Here is a 27,229-nt window from a genome sequence, read left to right on the forward strand (position 1 = left end):
TTATATGATAATTAAAAAAAAAATAATTACTTAATAGCAAGGAGAGTTTTTATTTAAGAGAGAGAGGTATGTTAAAAAATGTTGTGCACAATCAACGGCTCTTTTGGTCGGCGATATGGCGGGCATGTCAATGACATTCCCTTTCATCTTTTCCAGCCTGAAACTGGAATGGCACTCTTGTACATTTTAAGACAATTGTTAATGGCAACGCGAAATCCCATCAGACCGTTCGGCATAAAACAGCATTAATCAGTTTCTCGGGGGATCTCCAACAAATCCATAATAATTTTACAAGATACTTTGTAAGCCGGAGAGATATGCACGGTGGTCAAACCAGTTGCTCTGTCGGCCGTTCGATAAGAATTTTAAGTACTCTAATTGCCAAAGCAAACACAAGAAAAAGAAGCCACCAACCATCCCGAGCCACATGAATATTTACATACTAATAAACTAAAATTCTTCGAGGCGACGCCATTGTGACTCGAACACATGGCTGTGCCGAAGGACAAAAATCACTCCGCGTCACGTCTATTCAATTCTCGCATCGACTACCGAACAATGTTCACTTCGGAAGAGATCCTCCACTTGATCAACGTACTTAATTTAGTCCGTTCGTAACGTGGTTTCCTACCGGTGCCGGCAGGGGAACTTCTCGGTGGTACCGGTACGACATTTTACATTTGTTGCTGTTCCACTCGAACCTATTGAAATGATTGCATCTGGTTGCCGTGTATGCGATGCATTGCAAGATCGAACATCATATCGACAGGCCTATAAAACTATCCGCTCTTATCGACCGGGCAGATCACTTTCGCGAATTAAAATGCGCTCCGTGTCCGTCGCTATTAGAAGAAAAACCAACGGAGGCCAAGATACGAAAATAGTAGAAGTCTCCTCCATTTGCGCAAGCAAAAGGACTTATTAGTTCCCGGAATGGCACACGGTGGGATGTCTGTTCAAATGAAAAAAAAAAGGTTTTTGCTTGTTCCAACACGAGGTTGGCATTTCTAAATCAGTTTTATGTTACTGAACACTGGTGTACAAGAAATAACTTCTACTTCTACTCTTAGGTAGGCACATAATGGAAAAACATTTCTAAATCACCAATTTATTGTTCTTCATATGGCTAATCTTTCAAAGAAAAATTTTTAAAGTTGTAGTTTTGTCACTACTTTTTATGAAGGTTTACTACTAAAAAGGTGACAAGTAAGTACTACTTTTTTGGTACTATTATGAAGGTAATAATTGAATATTATATAAATTTGAAATACTACATACATAGTATGTGAAAAGTAGGTGATATGATGATGGCTGATAATTAGAATAAAGTTAAAAGTCTTTCCAAAAAGAATTGAAGAAAATTGTGATGGATGATTTAATTATTATTCTTGAATCAGACATAATTTGAAATAATATTTTCGCAAATATTTTAAAAGACATATAAAACACTGAAACTTGATTATTTTAATACTGCAAAATTATAAGGTAGGTACTGCCACAAAACATCAAACGTTAAGTGTTGAGTTTATCGCAGTACTAATTTGGTATCTTGATCGGTTACCGGCGCACCGGTAGAAAATGGCTTGCCAAAAAAACTCCATTAACTTAATTAGTAATTAATCAAGAATCCATAATACGTTTATTACATAACAGGCAACAAAACGAGATTAGTGGCTCTCACATTTTATGTAACGAAATAATTCACTCTATTAAAATTGCATTTAGGTTTGTATCTGCAAGGAACATAAAAGCCGAATTACAATGCACATTGAGAACCAGTACGAGTGGATGTGTGTTCGGCCCGGGCGGCTCTTATCGAGATATTTTTTACGCGGTTTTGATTGACGTTTCACATAACTATTGTGTTACGGGCTGCATTACAAATTGTGTATCTTATTTGTAGTGAAAGGTGTAAAGCATGTGTGAATCGCTTATATGAATAACTCATGAAAATTTACACGGCACTGAGGTGTAATAAGTATATTGGTTGGTTGTTTAGATTGTAATCAAACTGTCAAGATATTCGTATGGATACACAATTGAATGCCATTGAAAGGTTAAAATCATTTGTTCAATACTCTTTGCCGTATTCGCGTTGTTGTTCCTATGGGTATGTCGTGATGGTTGTACTTTTCATATCAGTTCACGATAGCTGAATTTTATATTCGATGCATTGTTTCCATAAGCAATGGCATACGATTTTCGTTCCGTACGGTACGGACTGGGCGTGGTCGTGTGGTGCAACACAACTTCGTTCATTGTTACGGTAGTGCCACCCTTTTGTTTTATTTACATTTTTCTCGGAAAGCCCCAAAAACCAGAAGCCGTCGCCGACAACGAGATGTCTTCGTTCCTTCCCGCGTGTGTCACGTACCATTTTAATAATTTCGGAATGTCCGCGACGAGCACCCGATTTTCCCATCGCGTTCCGCCGGTACGGCTTCCCAGAAGACATAGAGAGCATCGTACCTGTTACACAATACAGCGAAACGGCAGCGTGAACCCTGGCATTCACTCCCATTATGCGACCTTATGGGTCATCATATAACCCAACAGTCTAATGGTTCCGGTTTTCGTCAGGACCGAGGGACCTGAAAAGACCACTTGTGTCCGCGGCAACCGGTTATTTTAGTACAATACTCCGTGTCTTTCGCTTGTTCCAGGCCTTTTGTTTTATCTCTCATCGCTCTGTTGTGCCTTAAGTGCGCCATTACGCCAGTCAATGGTCCACTATGCTTGCCAATTGAATAGGCTGTGTATGAACAGTACCGTGTTAGGTGCTCGAAATCGGACTCCTTTCACGTCACTAAAATGAGAGATGCCACCTTTGTTCGATTCGCGAATCACTCATCACTGTTCTAGAAACTGATTTGGATCTATTGTGTTTGATGTAGTAAAACAGTGCCACATCTATTCGGACTAATCAAGCTGCTTGTGTAATTCAAATAGTTGTATTTTTTTAATTACAAACTTGATTTCCAGCTGAGATTTTGTTGTAATCGATACCTTCACTGTCAATATAATTAAATACAGTGGATAACAATAAAATTTAAGGTAAACCTGAGGAAACACACAACTCGAATTTCAGCCGTATTAGTTTCATCTAACGGCAGAATTCTAATCGGAAGACAATGTTGGGCAATTCATCTTATTGTCTAATTATCAGCTAAGATATTATAAACGGTAGTGATTAATTGAAAGTTTTCCCAAACCGAATAACACATTTATCTTCGTGATTAATGTCTGATACAAAGGCCTTGAACATTAGTGCAGGAAGAAGTGGGTTAACTAAAAATTTACTGACGTTAAATCTGACGTTTCTGCTTGCTTAAATTGTACATTCATCCTGATGGAATGTTTTTAATTGAAAACCTGGTGGCAGGAATTTAAATTAATATAATTGGGTGTTAATATAGATGTTTTTTCCACTGATAATCTGCCTACAATAATAATTGACACGAATCTAAAGATTTAAAATAATTGAATGAAAATTATCTTGATAAACTGAACATACCGTATGTCATTTTAATGTAGCTATTCGCCGTCCAGTTACGCTGAGACGGAAATCGGATTTTACGAGTAATGTGATCATTAATAGTTAAACATTATTTGAATTGCACAACACACCAGATGTACTAATACTTTATTATTTAGGTGGAAAAATATCGATTCATCGAAATAAATCATTATTTAAGACTTGGCCATTAATAATTTCTTATTCCGGACAGTTTTACTACACTTTACTTGTGAGTTCGCAAGTTCTGAATGGTTAAACATATAGTTATAAGTGCACTTTTTAATTGGCAATAAAACCATGGTGGCGTTATCATTGTTAGAAAGCAATTAATCCCGGATCTTTTTTCTTCTCACACTGTCTAGCTGAAGAAAGTTATCGATTTGCCCGGTCCAGGTGGGCGTTTTCCTTCAAGATAGACGAAACGACGAGGTTTATTAACTGGAAGCTGCGGCACGGAATGCAATGTCAACGGGAGAGTTGGTCCACCGGTGTCAGATTGCAACGGTAGCGCGATAATTACGGCGAACCAACAATGCCGTCGTTAATAGAGATTGGTCGTGACCACTTGTAGAATGGATTCGTATGGAACTTTCTATGCCGATTATAATGGGATTCTTGCAATCAACGCTCGAGATTGTTGACATTCATTCGGCACTGTCGTTTGTCGTTCAGTTAGTTCAGAAGAGATAGATGGAGGCTTATAAATAATAGGTGATCATTCAACCACCACATTTATTATACGTACAGACAAAGACGTAGCTTTATTGATGGATTCTTATTACAAAACACAAAAAGGCTTACAAATTTATTTTTATTGTGGTCATTTATTTTTGTTTTATCTTGTTACATGGAAGCGCAATCCATGTTAACGGTACAGTAAGTAATGATTAATATTCAATTTCTTAATTAAATGCGGCTCTGTAATCTTCTTTGCCTAATCACCCTTTATTTGTAATAAACATCGGTTACCGCATATATATAATGTTATTACAGTCATTGAAAAATATTGAGTTTATTGACTTTCTCTACCCGACCATTATGAGATTACCTACACATTTACAATCCAATTTTCTATCTCAAGCGCCATTAAGTTTCTTCAGTGCCCACCATATTCGGTAGGCTAAGACAAAAATATACATTTTATCAGGATTAACACCGTTGTGTACGCCGAGATAACGGTCGAAACAAATCCCCCGACTGCCAGAACCACCTCTTGTAAAAAATGGGAAAAACAAGAAAATAGGAGTCGCAGTTTTTGTGCGGATAGAAGTAATGAAGCCACCGGTCACGAAGTGTATCTTGAAGGCGTTATTTATATGGCACACACATGGCAGAATAAAGGGACCCAAACAATGTCTCGCGGTGTCGTGTTTTCTCTTCACTCCGGGCCTTTATACTAACAGGGAGGCGTTTTTATCTTGTTCGCGAAATGTCCCCTTGTTCACTTCCTCTTTTTAGAAATTGCAAGGTTCCATTTTAGGAAAAAAATGCGAATACAATAGAGAAATAAAGTAGGCACCCAGGTTTCCTTGCCGGCCATATACAGAAGTTATTTGTAAATAAGTGGCGACGGCCTTTGTTTAGAAATTAACTGTGCTTAAAAATCGCCCGTTGCCCAACTGTTCATTTACGACTTGGAAATTTTAACGGTGGCAGTGTTAAGGATGCGAATGCAAATCGGGAGCATTCCGAAAATTGCATTAGTTCCAATACTACTAATTTGTGTTTTTTAACTGCTGGAGCTTCCCGTGTTTATCTCGCAAACATAACTGGTCAGTTCACACAGAATAAATTAAAAGCGTGGTAAAAAAGTGTATTGAAAAGTACTTCTTCTTTCGCATATTGAATGAATTAGAATTATAAATCATCGACGACTTCCCGGGCTAAGTAAAACAAATGTTCCTTGCTGATTTCAATGCATTAATGCATATGGAACGGGTTCCACCGCATTTACAATTACAACGACCATAAATAAGTTGGATTTCTTGTACCCCGTCATTGGCTCGGAGGGATATAATTACAATTCGATATTAATTTGTAGCCGTAACCTTTTATCATATGTAGAATCCGCCTTATTTATGTAAGCCTCCGCCATAAACACCAGTAGTAGTCGAGTCGCCTTTAATAGAGCATAAAATGAATTCCTGATTGGGAGCTTCATGTATTAGACATAAATAAAGCATTGCACGACGGGCAACAAGTCCCCGAGCATAAAAATTCAAATCGACATTATCAATCACTTTTCTAATTGCGCCGCGATAAAATAACTCAGGAACATGTTTCCATGTTCCACTTACTTAAGAGTAATGGACTTTGCGTTGCGGTTTTTGTAATTCGATCATTTTAACAGCATTCATAATTAACATTAACCCTCACGTACACATGTCGGACATCGTTCCATTTAATAACCATTAAATGTCTTAGTTTAGCTCAGCATCAGTTTCTTTTTCGGGGGGACCACCCTTCACGTGTGCAATTAGCATTGTAATAATGTTGGTAATTACAACTCATCAAAGCAATTTCCTCGTTCGTCAGAAGGAGATCGTTATAGATACCTTCTAGATATTTTTACGATCAATTTAATCTCTTTCACACAGCATAAATTACATACGAACGGCTCCGGGTTACATCATCCGAAAATTTCCTCATGCATATTACATTAAGTCCCTTTACAAAAGTGGAAACGGCATCCAAGGCAGGCGCGCACGTACGTAATTGTTCTTGATCTTTCCTTAATCGAATGATAATGCTCACAGAATGGGATTTCATTTAATTGACCTTTTAATTAACGTATTTTCTACGGATCGAACGTTTTAGGCCTTTACGGGCGCTGTACATAAACGGACTGAAAAACGCGTCGTCGAGTTGCGGCAACACAACGCTACGATTTCGAGTGGGTTTTCGAAAAAATGGGTTACATGCGCACTTAATCATTGATAAGATCGTCCGCTGACTATTTCTATTTTATACGCTAGGAACAGGCGATCGAACATGTTGAATTACCACCTTAAAATTTATAAAATATGCATAAATTCGCATAGAAATTAATTAATTATGTCCGTACTTCGTTAATTCGAACCAAGTAACCAAATGGTGGAGGTTGTTTGTTATATTTCATAAATTACTAATCGTAAAATATAGTATTAACAAAAGTAGTCCTGAAAAAATGAGTTTGAGTCAGTTTCCTGAGAACCTAACTCAACTGACTTATCAGTTAAATACAACTTACTAGTTAAAAGTATATTTATGGCATTTGTATTTATGGCATCTTTGGAACATATCATACTATATCTTTTATGGCCACTCTAAGAAATTAATAAATTCTGTTATCTTTCAAAATCCTTTCAAAAATGTGTTCAAAAGTATATTAAGTATTCTAAATTATCAGTTTAATGTAAATTAAATTAATTCTCTAATTAAGAATCCTCTCAAAAATTCTATATTTATAAATTAATTCCAAATACTCTGTTCAAATTATGAAAACATTCGAATTAATGGAAGTTTGAGTTACGTCTAATTTTCACTCTTAATGCCATGGCCCACCCATTGCCCCACTGGTGTTAAAAATGCGACAGTACTTGTGATCCATCAGGAAGCGAAATTCGGATTTCTCCGTCCGTTCGTTCGTAAAAAAACAATATAAACGAATTTATCTCGTGTCAAATGCATGGGAAAAATAATGTCGGACACAAAAACCGCTTTAAATTTGTTTCTAATGACGGTTACGTGTCCGCAAAGAATGGACAAAAACAAGCGTTTGGAGAGAGAGAGAGAGAGAGGGAAACGTTGTCGAAGCGGTCGATGTGATTTTTATTTAAAACAATGTTGTCCACTGTATGTGCCTAGATTACACACTGGTCACTTTAAAATAGATAATTAGTATTACAACCACTGCGCCCGCTTCCACCGTGGACGCATTCACACACGGCCGAGAGTGCCATGTTCAGAAAACCGGCTCTCCTGTATACCTATGCTACATAGATTCACCAGTTTTGTTTTTACTTGAAAAACTGTACGGCTGGCCCAAATAAACGGGCATTCTTATGGGAAAAAAACGTTCAAACAAGAGATCTGAAGGAAAAGAAACGATCTATTTTGACGAAGAGAGATTAATTCATCTCATTTGTGTTCAGTTAATTTTTTAAAGAATAAAAGAAAGGAACTTTAAAGTTTTTCCAACATTTTTCGGTAACCATTAATTTTTATAATATCTTTAAAGTAACATATAAATTTTAATATTTTCCACTAATTTTATATTCATTTATAAATTATTTACAATCAGTTAATTACTTATATAAATTATTTCGAAATATTTAAGGATTATTTTTAAAACTTGTAATAATGAAATTACCTCTAGTATATTTTTTAGTTTTTAATGATAAAAGAAGTATCAATAAAATATTTTGTAATTATCAATTTATATATATATTAATTTTACATAGAATAGATATTTCAGGTCAACATTTAGACAATAGTTTTAGTATCTTTACTTCGTTGTGCTTATAACAGTTTTGATATAATTTTAAAAACCCAACTTAATAATATTATTTTATTATATTTTTTATTAAATTAGTTTTAATTTCTTTAAATTTAAATATTTAATTTTAAGAATATCAATTCCAGATTTCTAATCCTAATCCTAATATATTTTCGCATATATCACATATTTATAAGAAATATTTAATTTATTATAATGCTGATAATTTTACTGTATCAATAACAATTAATCAATACGTTATTGTTTAAAAAGTATTTATATTATTTTCATCATTATTTTATAATTCGTTCATAATATTATGAATTTAATTATTTTTTTCAAATAATTTAATTTTTACTAATCAAATTATTAAAATATAAATGGTATAATATTAAATGATATTTTATTAATTATAGCCAAGCAAATGATAGTTTCGATTTGATAATTTTCTAGATAAATATTTAAATAATTATAACTATATTTTAGTATATGTATCATAAATATTAGATTTTTATTATTAAAATCCTGATAACTTCACCTTATCAAAAACAATTTTCTTATAAACCTTTTTGGGTGTTATTTTTTAAAAAGTAATTATTTTATTTTCTTCATTATTTAAGTTAGAATATTGCTTTCAATTATTTTTTTGGAATAGTTTAATATTTATTAATGAAATAATTATATTTTTAATAAAGAAAATTTAAGAATATCAATTCCAAATCTCTTATCCCATTAAAATAGGCAAAATAAGTTTTCGATATATGAAAATTGATAATTTTTTGGATAATTATAAAATATAAATAATTATAAATATATTTTTGCATACATCACATATTTATGAGAAATATTTAATTTATTGTTTAAAAAGTATTTTCTTCATTATTTAAATTAGAATATTGTTTCCAATTATTTTTTTGGAATAGTTTAGTTTTTATTAATGAAATAATTATATTGTTTAATAAAGAAAATTTGAGAATATCAATTCCAGATCCCTAATCTAACAATTAATCAATAAGTTATTGTTTAAAAAGTAGTTGTTTTATTTTCTTCAGTATTCAAAATTCGTTCATAATATTATTTCAATTATTTTTTTTTTAATAATTTAATTTTTATTAACAAAACTATAAAAATAAAAATGATTTGATATTAAATAATATTTTATTAATTATAGGCAAGCAAAATAATAATTTTGGATACATGAAAATTGATAATTTTCTAGATGAATATCAAATTTAAATATTTACAATTATATTTTAGGATATGTATAACTTTTATCATAAATATTAGATTTATAATATTAAAATCCTGCTAACTTCTCCGTGTCAATAACAATATTCTTATAATCCTTTTTGGGTGTTTTGTATCAAGCATTTTATCTATATTTGCCATATTTTTAATAAATATTTGCGAGTCGTTATAAATTATAGGTTAATTCGACCAATTAACTGCCGTTTAAGAGCTTCAAAAGCTACATAGACTGAAGATAATAAATATCAGCGTTTTAATTATAGCAATTACCAGTTATCGTATGGCTCAAATCAGTTTTCGTAAATTCCGATAGACGCAGTTGAAATTAAACGGCAATTACTAGGTTGTAAATCGTCCCCCTTACAAGTGGTGCTCATTGAGATATATTCGTTACCAGTCGCGATGGCATTCACCAACGCCGTTTACAACGGAACAAACGATACTGCTCACACAATGATAAGTAAACTAATTAGTTGTTTTTAATGAGTTAACCACGGTGATTAAACGAGGAAGCACAACTGATAAATCTGTACTATCGATGTACCTCGTGAATAATTGCGTTTTATCTCAAACGGATGGAAAAAAATTGGCGTGCTGTTATTTCACATGTGCTATAATTATGTGTTTTAGCGGGTATAACGGAGATTTAAGTGTTTGTGTGGCACACAGGAATACCGGAGTTGCCTGAAAATTTACGGCGTTGCGTTTAGGTTCCTTTCACACTTTAATGCAGCCAAAGAGCGGAGCCCGTTTTATTTATTGTCGTCGCTTCACTATGGAAACTGCAAGAGCAATTTTCCAAATTGGACGTATTTATTGGTAACGGCGGACGCTGAATTGTGTTACGTCTTGAAGCTGCCGGACAGTTTTTTGTTTGTGCGACTGGCAAAAGACAAATGGGACGAGGCGATAATTTTGCTGTGGTAAATTGAATGAAACGAACGGAGAACGGAACGCCGGTGTAGATCGGACTTAAGGTGGACGTAGTATGGAAGGCAATAAATTACGAGGCAGTTGGTTGTTAGAGCACAAAAGTCTTGGGGGCATTTTAGGTGGGCGTGAAGCCTTTACGGATCTCCTCTCGCAATTAGTTCCCAACAATGGCTTTCTAATACATTTCTTTGTTTGAGAGCTGATGCATGTGGCATGTTAGCCACATTGTTTCTTAATTAGAATATATTAAAATTGATACGGCACGTTGCCGCATTGATTTATTGTCCGGACTTGCTCATTATGCAGAGATGGAAAAATTAATATTTGGACGGTTGTGATTAGTATTTAGTTAGTTAACAATCCTTGGTAATTCCGGCCGATTAGTCGAATTTTACTCATTCCAGTGCATCCCTTGTTGTGTTGTGACCATTTACGTATCAACGTGTCCATGATGTCACGTAATAGTTTGCTAATCGGTTTGTGGACATCGTAAAAGTAACTTTTCTCCGGATTCTTTGTTCCGGTCACACTTATATTCTTTAAGTTTAGTGATCGTTTCAACATCCTCTCGCGGCCCAACGACGCAACGTAAACATGGACAAGTTCATTCGCGGGGTAGGGATTAAATAGAAGAAATTCCGCCGGTGATACCGTGAACGAAAGCCCGTATCGGGGCCCGTTGCGTGCAGATAATGGACTGGCATGCTCATTCCTCACAAAGGTTCATCAAATTGCATCGGCACATACACACCGCCGTTCGCTTGAATAACGCAACTCGATTTCATTGTGATTTTTGTGTACGGGTTCGTCGCTTCATCTGCCGTTCCTATCGCCCCGTTGCTTGTGCTTGCGGAATTTTTATCGACCAGAATTAAAATGTTAAGACGGATTGATAGTAAATGATTTACATCTAAGCGTCGTTGTTCATTTGAAATATAATGCTTATGAAGTTCGTAATTCATAAAGCTGGGCAATAAACGTCATCATAAAATTATTGATATAGGACCCGCAAACCGGTAGCAAAGGCGCACAAGTTAATCGAATAAAATGACGATAATTTATCCGTTTTGGATATTCCTACTGTTGAAATAGCCTCGTCGTCGACCGAATCGGCGAAATACGAGAAAAATTCGTTCCCATAGCCTTCGAACGGGAGTCGAATTACAAACTTGTCTGACAACACCACGTAATATTGCTGCCGAGATGCTGAGGTGATTTTCCAATCAACTGTTGACCCCACAAAGGACTGCATACGCGAATATATTAGTTTAATTGATTTGATTTATGTTTCTAAAAATAATTTTATGGACTTTTTTTATTTGTGCTCATTATTTTTCTATTTTTAGATTCCCTCCTACACAGACACCTGATACAGGTTACCTTCATGAATTTATACAGTTCAGTTTCATTTTAAAGAATTTTTGTTTTTTATTCAAAATTTATAGTTTCCAAAACATAATATTTCCTTTAATGTTTTTAGTGAAATAAAATATTTAATAAATAAATTAAAAAATTTAAGATTTTTTAATATTCATTATAGGTTTCAAAACTTAGTATTTTCTTTAAGTCAAATTTAAATTTTAAAATTTTTATGTCATTTTAGTATTTATGGTTTTACATAGGTTCAACAATTTCTTCTTGCTTTTACTAAAGTTAAGATATCCTTAGTTTTTATTTTCGAAATTTTAGACTTATTTTATGACCTCACCAGTTATTTTAGGTTTGTAGAAGTTCATCTATTTTAATTTTATTAATTTCGTGGAATTATACAATCAAGTTTGAAATTTAAAGATTCCAAATTTTTAATAGTTATAATTTTATAAAGGTTTAACATATTTAAATTTTCTTACTTTTACTAAAGGTTATAGTTTATTATTATTTATTTTTTTTTTTTCTTTTTATTTTCCTTGATAAATTTTAAGTTGTTTTATTCAAATTTTTACCACTAATCTACTTTTAAACAATAGATGCTAATTTCATGACTTTTCAATTATTTTAGTTTTCCAGAATTTCATCAGATTTGGTTTAATCAATTTTGTGAAATTTATATAAGTTATTATATTTTATGATTTCATATTTAACAGCTATTAGGGTTAATAATTTCATATTTGTAACTTTATTTGTTTTTATTAAATTTTACACTTAAAAATTTTAGATTTTTGTCCTTTATTTAACCTTTTGTTTTCGATATTTGACTAATAATTTTAGTAAGAATTATTTAATAGTCTTTAAAAATATAATATTTCAATTTCTATCTATCTTTTTTAGCCTGTTTTCAACATTTCATATTTTTTTCATTTGACGAGATATTTTATTTAAATATTTTCCCATAGCTGGATTATATTTAACATTTCTAAAAAAAATATCCATTCGTTTCTAATTATAAATGTAAAAAGACTTTTTTGGCAGTGAAATCATCGCCGGATCACACGCTCAATAAATTACAGAACAATCATGTCATCCAAGTTTCATTAATTCTAATATTTATGTTTACCAAATCTTTGAGTTTATAAATACATAATTAATAGGAGGGTTACGAAAGTTCGTGTAGGAAATATCGTGATCTACGCGGACTAAGACAAAAAAATAACACATTAAAATGTTAATGTCTGGACCGTCAATTGACCCACTATCATTTCGACCGTGTGGAAATTGACAAAAAAGTTACGCAGCATTTTTTGTGACCTTTCCATCGTCAACGCGTCCATAAATCACGAGATCGAATTCGTGAACAAACAATTTTAACATGTAATAATACATTTATTCATAAGATCTATTGATACCGTTCGTTGTGCATGGAATAAAAAAAACCCAATTATATTAATAGAGACAGATCATTTTAATTTAAGTATTTAACAGTGGAATGATCGATTGATTGGCTTAATTGACGACACAAATTGGGGCCAGGTCGTTTAACCTTTTTTGCAATTTTATTCACCGACGAGAAAAAGACAGACACATAAACCGATCGATTTCTTCGAAACGTCACCAATCGATCCGGTTTAGTCTGAAACGGAAGAGCCAATCGATGGCTGCGCCTTAATCTTCAATCGTACGCCCCGAAAAACGTCGACGTCGTCGAGCATTTTTTTAATCAGATAGCGTAAACGCATCCTCATCGTGAAATAATAGAATGGGTGGTCCCGGACGCTTCGATCAATCTTCTTAATCTCGTCGTGGAGTGGTCCGGTAGTGGTTTAATAATTTTTTTTTTTTCTCTTTTGAGACCCCTGTGCCGTACGCGGGAGTAAAAGGAAACAATAAATCCATATTAATGCGGCGTAATATGTCAGAAGTCGATTTCGTCGAAATTAACATAAGCACGGACATAAATTCCTTAATTGAAACTTTCGGCCGGCAACGGGGGGAGCCGTGTTTTCGGTTGCTTGCGAGCTGCGATTCGATCCAATTGTGCAACTGCGTAATGTTTGGCTTTCGCAACCGCAAGATAAATTATTTTAAGGCTCGTTGCGGATTTTATTAAACGATCGTATAATACGTATCGCAACTTAATTGAAATTTTGACGATTTGATGAATGGCATCGCGTTCGTTTTGATGGATACTGCAATCAACGATTTTTTTTACGGTGAGCTATGTTGGGCAATCAGAGAAGTTATTTTAATAAATTTACCAATTATGATCCGGCCAGCCCAACATATTTCATTTCTTCTTCCCATCTGACACAAATTAACTTCACTGACTATAATATAGTTTTGTTAGTTATTTTAGTTCTGTAGAAATTCCGAAATTGGAGATCAGTCAATTAAGTGTTTCTTGTTTTTTCTAAATTTTACATTTTACATCAGTTTAAAACACTATATTTCCTACATTTCTATTAATCTTTTGCAATATCTTTTATACGAAGAAATTTTCATTTTGTAGACTAATAATTAAAATATTTTAAATGGTGAGCATTGATGGACAATTAGTAAAGTTATGTTAACAACTTTTGTACAATACTTTGTATTCGAAATAATATCTACAAATTTTTATACGGTGATCATTGTTGGACAATAGGTCAGCCTACCATATTTCTTCCTATCTTTCAATTTGACACAAATTAATTTCATTATTTTAATGGTTTTACTGGTTATTTTAGTTTTGTAGAAGTTCTGCAATTAAAGATAATTCTTCTTATTTTTGATAAACCTTTGTATCAATATATTTTTTTTATTATTTTCTTCATTTATATTAATCATTTGTTTTATATCTTTTAACTTTTGTACAATATCTTATATTCGTATAGAAATTTATATTTGATAGACTTTAAAATTTAATATTGCAATTTTTTTCTTCTTTTCTAGACTTGGTTATTAATGTATTTGTTTAAATTTTGAATTTTAGTTAAAATATTTTACGATTTGTCGCTAATGTGTTGGGATATTTTTTGCTGAATAGCATCGTTTCTTTTTGATAGAATCGGACTTAATTAATTAATTCCATGAATTTATAAAAATCAGTTCAGATTTTAAATATTTTATGACATTACCAGTTATTTTAGGTTTGTAGAAGTTCATCTATTTTAATTTTATTAATTTCGTGGAATTATACAACCAAGTTTAAAGTTTAAAAAAGATGTTTTTAATAGTTATAATTTTATAAAGGTTCAACATATTCGTATTTTCTTACTTACTAAAGGCATTTTTCTTTGATAAATATTAAGTTATTTTGTTCAAAATTTTACCATTTTAAGATCTACTCTTAAACAATGTTAATAAATTAATTTCATGACTTTCCAGTTATTTAAATTTTGCAGAATTTCATCAGATTTCATATTTATCAGTTATTATAATTGACAGAAGTTTAATGTATGTTAAGAACACATTAAATTTTACTTGCTTTTATTAAATTTTACAAATTTTAGATTTTTTTTCTTCATTTAGCCTTTTATTTTCAGTATTTGACTAAGAATTTTAACAAATTTACTATGATTGGGTCAGCCTAACATATTTCTTCCGATCTTCGAATCTGTCACATACAAATTTCAACAACTTTATGGTTTTACTAATTATTTTAGTATTGTTATGCAATTGAGGATTATTCTATTAACTTTTCTTGTTTTTATTAAATTTGTAAATACCTTGTACTCGAAATAATTTTCATTTCGTAGAATTTAAAATTTAATATATTAATTTTTATCTTCTTTTCTATCCTGATTAAAATATTTTACGATTTTATTAATTATTATTTATTTGAATTTTTTCATCCTCCTCCAATCTTATCCCCCAAATTAACTTGACCTATAACTAGTTATTGTAGTTTCGTACAATTTCTCTGATTGGAGATTAATCAACTTTTTTTGTTTCTATTTTTCTAAATTTTACAGTTTGTATTACTTAAATATTTTATATTTCTATTAATTATTAGCATCATAGCATCGATGTTTTGTACAATATCTTATACGAAGGAATGTTCATCGTGTAAACTAACAGTTCAATTTTTATTTTCTTTTTTTAGTCTGGTAAAACATTTCACAATTTTCTTTGTCATTAATGTATTTGTTTGAGAAAGTTTGAATACAATCACCTTCGTTGTGATGGATACTGGAATTAACATTTTTTTTATGCGGTAAGTAATGTTAAGCAAGCAATCGGAGAGATTATTTTAATAAATTTGCCAATTATTATCGGACCAGCCCAAAGTAATTTCGTTCGGTTATTACTGAAACGTATATTCAATCATAAACTGACCATTAAGGACATTTCTATTATTGTAGAGCCAAATTAGACCAATTATCCTGAACCGTTCACGTCGGAACAAAGCAAATGCCTGTGGCGTGTGGGATTATCAACAATTTTTATTCGCTGCGTTCAACAATCACGTGGCTGGTATTTTTCGCTTTTCCTGATAGACGTGCACAACGAAAGCAATTAGATTGTCAGTCAGCGCGGACGGTTTTTGTTCTACGTCGCAGATGATGTATAGCGCTTTTCAATCCACGCTCAAAAGCCATCCATTTCGTATTCCAACGCAAAACTATAACGAACCTCTCTCAGCCATCATCGGAACACTTCGCTTCGCTTTGCTTTTGTATCGATCACAATCGTACGGATTTTAAATATAAAAATGACTTACGCGTAACTTCCATGGGTGTTGTGGCACTTGCCGTGTTTGCATGGTTTAGTTCTGCACTCGTCTCTATCATCTTTGCACGACGGCCCCGTAAAACCCGGCGCGCACTTGCACTCATACGAATCACCGACCGATATGCACTCGGCACCGTTCCAGCACGGCTGGGACGCGCAATGGTCCTGTTTCTCGCAATTTTCTCCTGAAAAACAAACATAAATTATATAAACACAAAATGGAAAACAAATATTTTAACATTTACTATGTCACAACTCTTCGACATACCTAGTAATTTATTCATGATTACACAAAAAGTTTCTTAAAAATGGAAATTAACAACAATCGTATTTAAATCAGATTGATCAAAGCCATCTGAATTCATCAGAACGGTTGATTAGCATATTAAAAGTCGAGGTCCACAAACTTCGCAAAATCGACCAGAATCCCACGAAAATTTACGACTGTTTATAAATAACATCGTTAAAATTGTATGTCAACAATGTCAAACTATTATTTATCTCTTCTGAATTAATATTTATGGTACCACTTTATACGTACGTGTATTTTTACGTCTCGCAATGGTAATTAGAAAGCAAAAATGACAACGTACGTAAATAATTATTGAACTGTTTTTGTTAATTTATTTGCTATATTTATCAATCAACACAAATTACGCAAATTGAATATCTTATCTAATTATTTCCTTTCAAGAGATACAATCTTTGCTTAGTTTTGTTGTAAATTAAAGAGATGGAAATGGTCTACTTCACGTGATAGTTCATTACTACATAACTGAATAACCCGTTCGAAGATTTTATTATTTTGTTAATTTTGCCACATTTGCATGTATTATAATATGGTTTGCATGTTTTGTGATTATCATTTTAAAGAGTTAATTTACGTATTATTACTTTAATAACTGCTGATAATTTAGTACTAATTAAGTAATTTCGAAAGTAATAATGTACTTATTTGTCGGTATTGACGATGTGATAATCAGAAACTTAAATATTGACAATTTTTAATACTTGCTAATTACAATCCTAATCTAATTAAAATATAAAAATATTTTACTCAATTTGACAATTAAAACCAATTTATTAGGTGTCGGGAAAAGTAATAATAATAATATAATATTTTTTTGTTTCTGATTAACTTTTTTTAGTTGAATCTCAGATGAGTTAAAGAAATTTAGACGTTTGACAATTGTCCAATTATCTTCCTGCATGCAACGTAAATGAGTTATTTACTCAATGAGTTGGAGCTGGGAAACCTTGTAAAATAGTATCTAAATAAAGTTTAATTCTCATAAAGACTTTAATGACTGTATAGAAGGCTGTATATATAATTGTACATATACATAACTATCTACTCAAAAACTGATTAAAAACTCAAAAGAAGCTTCAAAATTGGATTAAATGATAAATTCCAGTTCATCCTCAATATAGTACAGATATTTCTTCCGATAACTATTATTTATTTTTGTCTTTTGTCTAATATTTTACATAAATAAACGGTGAAGACGAAATCAAAACTAAGGTTTTTCTTCAATACCAAGAATTCACAAGTTTCTCCTCGTGATACCAATTTACTTGTAGTACATAAACAAACTATTGCTTAATGAAGAATTATTCTGTTGAATAATATATATTATAAATAATGTTTATTCTAGAATTAAAGAGTAAATTACTTTTCCCAATTCTTAATCCATATAATATGAGTATTATAAAGTAATGTTATTTCATAGACATTACATTTTTATCTACTATTTTACTCAACTAATTAATAAAAGAAACGACTTAAGCAACGCATAAAGTCTTATGAAAGGCCCCAGAGCCTACTGTGAGCAGTTCCAGTTACCACATCTTTAATAACCGACCATGTGAACTATCTCAAAACGAAATTGGCCTGCATTATTTTACATACATTTCAATGATAAACACCCATGGTTAATTAACGGATGAAAAACGCGAGAGCAAATGCGTAATGAACCCGAGATAATCATTGAATGTTTGCGTAGCCAGCGCAAAACGAAAAGTTAACACGACCAATGTGTGTTGTGCGAGAAGCAACAGTTAGTTTTTGATTAATCGCACTTCCTAGTGGATCGTCGGCTGCTGAACCGCAGGAAGTGGTCCGGGACGCGGCCGCGACAACTTCGCGAGAATATGTCCCGCTCATTAATTTAATTAAGAGCCGTCACTACTGTATAAAACGGGTTCAGCACGAATATAAATTGAAAATTAAACATATTCGCTAATGATCGACCGGCCTATTTGGATTTTATGAATTATTCACTGCCAATTTATTAGTTATTAAAATTAACTGGGTCTTATTCGTTTTTATTACACGCTCTCGGTATTAAAATACTTGTCACCGTAATATTAAACTTGAACTGAAATCTGCCGTACATTGGCAACCTAAGGTTGCAATCCACATTTTCATTTCGCAAAAACATGAAAGTTCAAAAGTAACTGCCTCACATCTTCCGCAATAATCAATTTGCCGCGAAATTAATGTACGGACCCGATTTTAAAATTCGAGCCCAGCTGGTAATAGGCAACGGTTCAATTTTATCCATCCCATTGGAGAAGATAAGTAGAATCGTAATTACATATTTGTTGGGTGTCTCCCGAGGCGAACAACTGTAATGGCACGATAAATAGTGCGTCCGTACAACGAGAAACTAATATTTCACCCATTTATCTTTCGATCTTTTTTTGCAGCGTATAATTTGCATTAGGTATTTTTGTCTCAATCGTTATTACGGCATAATATATTATCCGGTCGTCAAAAAACTTTCTATTGTTAACTGGCCAATCGTGGCTGGTTTATCTCCTTTAAAAAATCTGGTCCATCTCACAGACTGATTTATGAAGGTAGCCTTTTTTTCAGGCTCAGGAAAAAGTAATTTACATTTTGGTTCGTATTAAACAGTTGAGTTAAAAATCACATATTCAACAGTTATAATCTATCACATTGAAAAATTACGTTGATTGAACAACAGAAGTGACACGTTGTATTCGCAATATGTTAAGAGAAGATGTGAATGATGAAGTGGTACCAAGTTCATGAAAAATTTACTCAAAGAGGAGCTTTTTCAGTCAATAGAAAAGGTGTTCTGCCCATTCATAAATAGTGATGACCTTCTTAAATAAAAGTTATGTTTAAGAACTTTCCTCAAACAGATGTAATGCCTAACTTATACTCTATTATCAAGAGACAACATCTTACCGGTGTATCCTGGAGCACAGTGACACTGATGGGTGTCCAATGTGGTGGTCAGTAGGCAGGTACCGCCGTGCAGGCAAGGTTTTCTATCACAGGAATTGGCGATCGGGATCTCGCACAGGGACGCACTGTAGCCTAAGGGGCAGAGACACGTGAAACTGGGCGAGCCGCCGGCCGATATGCCCTCGCGCACCTGACAAGTGCCGCCGTTCTGGCAACGGGGCCCCTGTCCGGTGTGGCATGGGTTCAGGTGTTGGCAGTACTCTCCAACGAACTTCTTTGTACAACTGCAAAAAAGAAAAGAATTCAGTTAGTTTATGTTTTTAAATTTATAACAAAATTAATACAAATAAAATATGATTTCATGTATTTCATATATTTCATATATTTCATATATTTCATATATTTCATATATTTCATATATTTCATATATTTCATATATTTCATATATTTCATATATTTCATATATTTCATATATTTCATATATTTCATATATTTCATATATTTCATATATTTCATATATTTCATATATTTCATATATTTCATATATTTCATATATTTCATATATTTCATATATTTCATATATTTCATATATTTCATATATTTCATATATTTCATATATTTCATATATTTCATATATTTCATATATATTTATTTTATATTTTATAACGATTGAGCCACGAAAAATTTGCGTTATAAAATTGCAATTAAATAAGAAGTAAGCATTGTATTTTTATATTTATTTACTTATTGATCAATTGAATTTTAATTGTTACTCTAAGTAAAAATTTTTTTTATGGAAATAATCAATCTATAAATATTGTATAGATCACATTTAAATTAGAGATTAAATTTCTAATTTATGCTTAAAATTTTGTTATAAGTTTTACAACAAATTTCAACAAAAAATTGTATTTTCATTCATAGATATTTATTTATTAAATGGATTTGTTATTGATTTGAATATTTATGGTTATTATTTAACTGAAATATTATAAATATCAAATTTCTTCACAAAAAAAATTGATTTATTAATCTATTAATATTTCAAAAGTAGTTTTTTATGACATGATTTCCCAAAAAAAAACGAGTTATCAAAACTGTATAAAAATACAAATAAATAAAAAGTCTTTTTTCATTAAATTATTAAACTGTAAATTACAAATTAAATTAAATTAAATTAAGATAATAAAAAATTATTAAAATTATTTTTGATACTAGATTATATTTTTTAAATCTTGTTTAAAATTATGCAGGGTGAAACTAAAATTGTATTTTTATTCTTAGTTTCTGAGATGAAAAATCAAATTTCTTTCAAATACAAATTTAAATCATTAATGTATAAATATTTTTTAAATTAAATTTGTACAAAACTTATATTTTTTATTCACAGATATAGTACAATTTAATGATCAATTGGACCGATAATTGATTTAAATATTCCCAGATTGGAAAGCGTTAAATCGAGCCACATCAATGAGTACCGAGATCGAGTCTAAGAAACGCCGTTCGGTGTGCGTGAATGGACACAATTTGTTTTGTTTGTACGTAACGTTTTCGGGCCGGGTGTTTCGGTTTCATTGACCGCGTCAGATGGCCGGGGTGAATTCGTTCTCGTTCACCGATGGAATTCTACCGAAAGCAATATTCGGCGTCCAATTCGGCGCGAAAAAGTGGACGGAGAAAGATTGATAATTCGACCAATTACCCACTTAGTGCATACCGGCAATTCTGCGTCGTCCGATACAGCATCGGTGGCGTTGACGCTTGAAAAACACCTCGGTTGCGAAACGGTCCCGAAACAACGGGTAATTTCGTGACACGACCAAATAATTATGGTAAAAACAGAGATGCACATTAAGTTTATAAATACGGGCAAAAACGTACGGGAAACCGGTAGTTAACCGAAAAGATTGATCAAATTTTCGACACCGTGGCAGTGAGAGAAGTTACACCAATCCGAAGTTGTGCAATGGTGCAACGGTAGCAACATCCTTGGGAAGTAGACCACCAATATCTGACAGCAAACATGATCCCGATTATACTTCGTACTCTATTACACGAAGATATTAATTGATTTGCCATATTTCGCAACCCGTTCACGAAACATACGTTGCCGAGGTATTGCGCTCCTTTTGTGCGGCTAATTGTGGGATACACGAGAAAAGGTTCGGTGTATCCTTGTAACGTCAGACCTACTAACGCTCATAAAACCGAAGACGTTGCGCACCGCAATTAATAACAACAAAAACAAAAATAAAAGTGCATCGTCTAACATTTTGCGTGTCCAATTCACTTAACGCCGCATAATTAAGTCACACACACAAGAAACACGACAGGAATACTTGTTTCTGGGGGGAAAAAGGAGAAGCGGCCGATACGAACGCGGATTATTAATATTAAATTTCATATTGGTAATTAAATATGTCGTATTCTGTTTCATATAAAAAGATGGCGCGAATAAATCATCGATTGTTGATACGCGGGCTTAGTTAATTTTAATTAGACGAGAAAACCAATCGGCCGATAGAGGTGGATAATTAGCTGAGAGTACGGCGATAAATTGCAGGTCTCGAGCTGATACTCGAAATAATGAAAGGCAATCAAAAATAACGAATGTGCCGTAATTACGTTGCGAAAATTTGCATCGAATTTACATAACCTACACATTCAGAGTGACATTCTTTCCACTCAGATTCATCTCGGAATCGCCTTAATGAGATTTTATCTTCGGGAGATGGATTATTATTTAAAACCCGGCACCGGCTTTAAACACGCAACGCTGATTTTTCTTGAATAGTTTTCGAATATATACTCAGAAATAGAAAATGGAACACATAGATCAGTGGTCCAGCTTTCTACGACAAAACATTTTGTGTGTTAAAATCATTTAAAGCAGATAGTTCAGGATTATTTCATTCATTTCAAATGTTTGTTGGAGAAACAATTGCAGTCAAACTTTGATAACTCAAATCACGATTTGTCACAAAACAAAAATTGAACTTATCAAGATACCTATAGAAAGTTATAATTGTGTATTCATCATGTATAGTGCTTTAAACTAAATATTACAAATGATACTGCTAAAAATATTATTATGTATAGTTTTATTAATATTAATTAATTAATGATGTTAATTATTAATTAATTAATAATTAATTACATTATTAATTATATTATTAATTATTAATGTAAAAATGACAGTTATTTGTGTTTAGCGAATGAATTTTTTATTTTGACTTGACTGACAAAAAAAGCTGCTATTAAACTATTCCAGATTAGCTTTGTCAATATTTTCAAGCATTACCATTGTAGGGGCTGCATTTAAGCCTTTTAATTGAAAAAACCCTTAGTAAAATGTACTTCCATTTAGAATTTAAGATATTGTGATTGTATAAACACTATACAGTAAATTATGGGAGTTTTCGGCATTATTCTGATCAATCGATAATTTGTATCGAGGAGTTTACCTGAGGCAGGGAAAATTCGACTAATCGAAATTTTCATCCTGGACGCCATTTGCCAACCAATTTGGTTTGAGTTACCATAACGTCATTAAAGATTAAAGCAGTGAAGAGTTTTGAGATATAGAATGGAATCACAACTGACAAATCCGAATAATGGTCAGTTAAATATCTCATCACACATCATTGTAGAAAGAAAAAGGACTGCAACCACATACTTTGGAGGTTCTTCAGCGAAACTAGAGATATCAATGAATGTCTCAATCATGAATTCATTTATTTTATAGTTTTAAATGATGCTGATCAACATATTCAAATTTTTGTTTTCATTTTTAATAATTTACTCAGAAATCAATGCGGCCTGACCACTGCTATGTCACATATTGTAAGAGTACATATTGCGGAATTAAAAAATGTGGAACGAACAACTCATGTAAACGATATTAACTAGTTTTAATTGAGGTTCCTATGTACCGCAAGTAATTTACATTTACCTAACACCCATTAAAATAATTCTCTCCTCGGTGGAAGGCCTTGATCTTATCTGGCCATAAAATTGATTGAACATTAATTTTATTATTTCATATAAGAACACATTTTGATGAAATCTAGTCTCCATAAATTAGCGAGTATTGGTCGTAAACGACGAAAAGAGAAAAGCGGCTTGGAAACTGGTTATTCGTTTCACCTCTGATAATACGAATATTTTTTAAAAATATTATAATTACATGCGTGTTAATTATGCCGCCACTGGACCCATTAATTGGCCTGCTGCATAATTAATAGATAGCCGCTTTGAAAATCACATACCGTTCCTCAATCAATCGAACAGTCAGCCCCAACTAATTTTTATTTGTTTATTTAGAAAGATGTAACTTATATTATGTTTGTTTCTTAATTATGGCACTAACAGTTTTAATGGATTCAGTAAAAGCAAATAATCCTATTAGTTACAACTAATTGTAAATTATACATAATTTTTATAGAAAACTATAAGTTTTAAGAATCAATAAACCGAATGAATATAAACTTTTAATACATTTTAATAGTTCTAGTATAATTGTAAAATCAATTAAATATTTAAACGATATTTTATGGACAGAGTCGAGTAAATCTTCGCCCTTTTTCTTTTCCTAAAATGGTATAAAACTGTCTGAAACGTTAAGTTTTAAGTAAATTGAATGCATTTACAGTTTTAATTTTTATTTCAGTTCCTTATTGTCCCAATTGTTTGATTTGTTGTTTATGTCAATAACAAATAAACATAAAAAGTGACGTATTACATCCGTTTTTACCTCAACCGTCGCAACATTGTCACATGCATGAACATTTAATATCGAATGTGGAAAAAACCTGGTGAATGAATGAAACCCATTCATATGCTCAAGGTGAGATGATAAGACCATTCAAAGAAAGTGCCTTGATCGTAAGACATTCCCCCATAAAAAGTGTTTATTTATTAAAGGAGCGTAATTATAATCAATTCCCATTGACAATAAACTCTATAATTGCATATGTTAAATTACAATTCCTTTTTTTGCCATCCTGCGTTATTGCACGGCATCGAAAACGGCACATGTTGTGCTCGTTCTTATGTATACGCTTTCTGCACACGAAAATCGTTTCGTCTGTCCCCGGGGCACATTTCTGGAGGGCAAATTAATATCGACACTTAACGTACAATTATTAACCATATCCTAAATCGTTTAACAACAACAAAAACGTATCGAAGCACTCAGCAATACTTGCATCATATCATAAATTTCGGGGTAATAAAAGTTTCCATTATAATATGGTCACCAGTTTTATGACCGTGGTATATAAATGTTGAATATCAAATTACCTTAATTTTTTTTAATTGGTTGACTATTATAAATTTTAATATTTTCATTTAATTGATTATAGATGCCAACTGTTGATGATCAAGTGATAAAATTCGATGATGTTTGACTGGTTGTTTTAGGTGGAAGTATTGTTTCTTAGTCAAACCATAACAACAAGAAATATGACAATTTAATGGGTTTAAAAACTTGCTCCGTGGGATTTAATGTTCGAGCTTCTGGACATCGAAATCCGAAAAGATGATTATCCATAATGTCCATGTCGTAAAAAAACGTCGAAATAAAAATTGGCGGTAAACATGCCCATCTAATTACCCATACAAAACCCACCATTTCCTCGAGGATTAAAAAAAACCGAAATATATTACGTGCATATGTGGATGGTAGATCTCAGAAAATATGAACAGCATGTAGGTCCGCCGGTCGACGGTTCGTCGCACATATGTCTTGCACGTGGGCCGTAGTGAAACGGAACCGACGACGGAATGTAAACACACCTTAAGGTCCAATTTCCAGCGGAGCCACTTGTAAAACCACTTGGAGTCTATTACCGGGCCTGAAAACGTACGGCGGGCCGCCACGAACGGCCTTTCGTATGCCCATTGTGTCGGATTAATTGTTTCTCGAAACGATATTTGGGTTAATGTGGATCGGTTGACGGCCATTTAATTTGGACGTGTCGATTTAATTGTGGAAGAAAAAAATCATTAACGTCTCGTACGTGGAAGGAAGATGTTATGAGCATCCACTTGTTGATACACTAGATTGATCTTGGATATATCGGTACATGAGTTTGGAGATCTAGTGATGAACAGGTGGAAAGGATGAAGTTGAAACGGATAATTTCTCAGCTTCCAGTCTTAAAGCACAGCCGTGAAATCACAAAATCACTTAATTTGGACGTGTCGTTTTAATTGTAAGGAAATAATTCATTAATATCTCATTTAAGAAAGACATTGGTACCAAATAAATCGGTGGTTGGTAAGATGTGAAAGGAACAGAATTGTAAGGGATAGTAGCTCAGCCCCTGATCGTTTAATTTAAACGTTAATTTATATATGAGAAAATAATTCATTAAAGTCTCATATGATTTACTTCTAGCAACAAAGAGGTGAAAATAACAGAAATGAACGGATAATGGCCCATCGCCCAATCATGAAGCATTATCTTGAAAGTTGCAGATCATTTAATTTGAATATGCGGACTTAATTAGTATGATAAATTCATTAACGTCCCATACGAGGAAGAAAGAAGTTCTGAAGATCCACTTGTTGATCCCCAGATCGGTGCCGGATAACAAGAAACATGAGTTCCAAGATCTGACTACGTAGAGATGGAATGAACAAAATTGAAACGGATAATTGGCCGGCTCCCAGTCTTAAACCATTGTCGTGCAGTCCGGAGATCGCAACCGCGCGATCTGCACATAGTTTGCGGCCGTCCGGTAAAAATGTCCAATTATTTGAGTTATGTAATAGTGTCGGGACCGTGGTGCCACGGTACAGGAAATGTACGGGTGACATTTTGCGCGGAATTCATTTATTTAAAGTAGCAATTGTCCGATGTGAGAAGTTAATTCCAGTCACGAATTTCGAGCCGATGCAGATTTCCACGGGGTCGCTCCAGTCGGATGTAGGTGATATCTCGGCTTGCCATTGTGTAGGATGAACATCTGAGATAGGACGGGACGTCTGAAGGAAGGGCGGACCGGCTCCGCGCATTCCGGCATCGCATCGGATGGCATTAGTCTCGTCGCCGATTCCGACGTGCCGATTTTTAATCGGTCCGACGCTGATTTATCGCGGAATTTACGTTGACAGGTTTAATGTAAATACGCGGCCTGATAACATATTCTATATTCTTTCCGCCTGTCGGACAAATAATGTCGGACCGACTATGTAAATCCAAACATTGGTTGCATCATTTCCAAACTGAATTGCCACTGTTGATGCGTTTGATAATCGTACTTCCACTACATTCCTAGTACAAGACAATTCGTTGGACTTCCGCTTCTCCGTTAGATCAACGTGGCAGCGTAATTTGATATTTAATAATGTATGATGGTAAATTTAGTTCCATTGCAACGGACGGAGGCAGGAAAGCAGAAAAACCATTTACATGATAGAGAGCAATCGGTTCTATTTGTGGCAGCACTACGCACAACTATGTATATCATGTGCATGTTTATCGTTTTTGTAGACTACTTAACATTTTTTATTGCTTGCTTCGCGTTCCTAGAAGCGGACAAAAAAATGCCGAGATAGATTAATTCTCCCATATGTGGCGAGCGAATGTACAGTATGCCCAAGACGGCCGCGAGATAGCAGGAAAATGCACCGGCAAGTGGCTCGATATCTCGATGTAATGATTCAGAATCGTTGTCTTCGAGCCGAGCGACCAGCTAGCACTTGCAACAATAAAACAATTAAGATGGACATTGCCCGATAG

General features: G+C 33.1%; 1 protein-coding gene across 2 annotated transcripts in view; it reads right to left on the reverse strand.

Moving 5' to 3' along the window:
* LOC109595403 (neurogenic locus Notch protein) overlaps window positions 1–27,229 on the reverse strand; it is a 98,548-nt gene that overhangs the window by 41,495 nt on the left and 29,824 nt on the right. For both annotated transcript variants that reach the window (XM_049964048.1, XM_049964047.1), the window contains exons 3-4: window positions 19,480–19,763; window positions 16,252–16,447 (exon numbers count right to left, since the gene is read on the reverse strand). In XM_049964048.1, coding sequence (XP_049820005.1) covers window positions 16,252–16,447; window positions 19,480–19,763 — 480 coding nt within the window. The remainder of the gene's footprint in view (window positions 1–16,251; window positions 16,448–19,479; window positions 19,764–27,229) is intronic.

This window comes from Aethina tumida, chromosome 3 (assembly GCF_024364675.1).
Source record: "Aethina tumida isolate Nest 87 chromosome 3, icAetTumi1.1, whole genome shotgun sequence".
Classification (NCBI taxonomy): Eukaryota; Metazoa; Arthropoda; class Insecta; order Coleoptera; family Nitidulidae; genus Aethina; species Aethina tumida.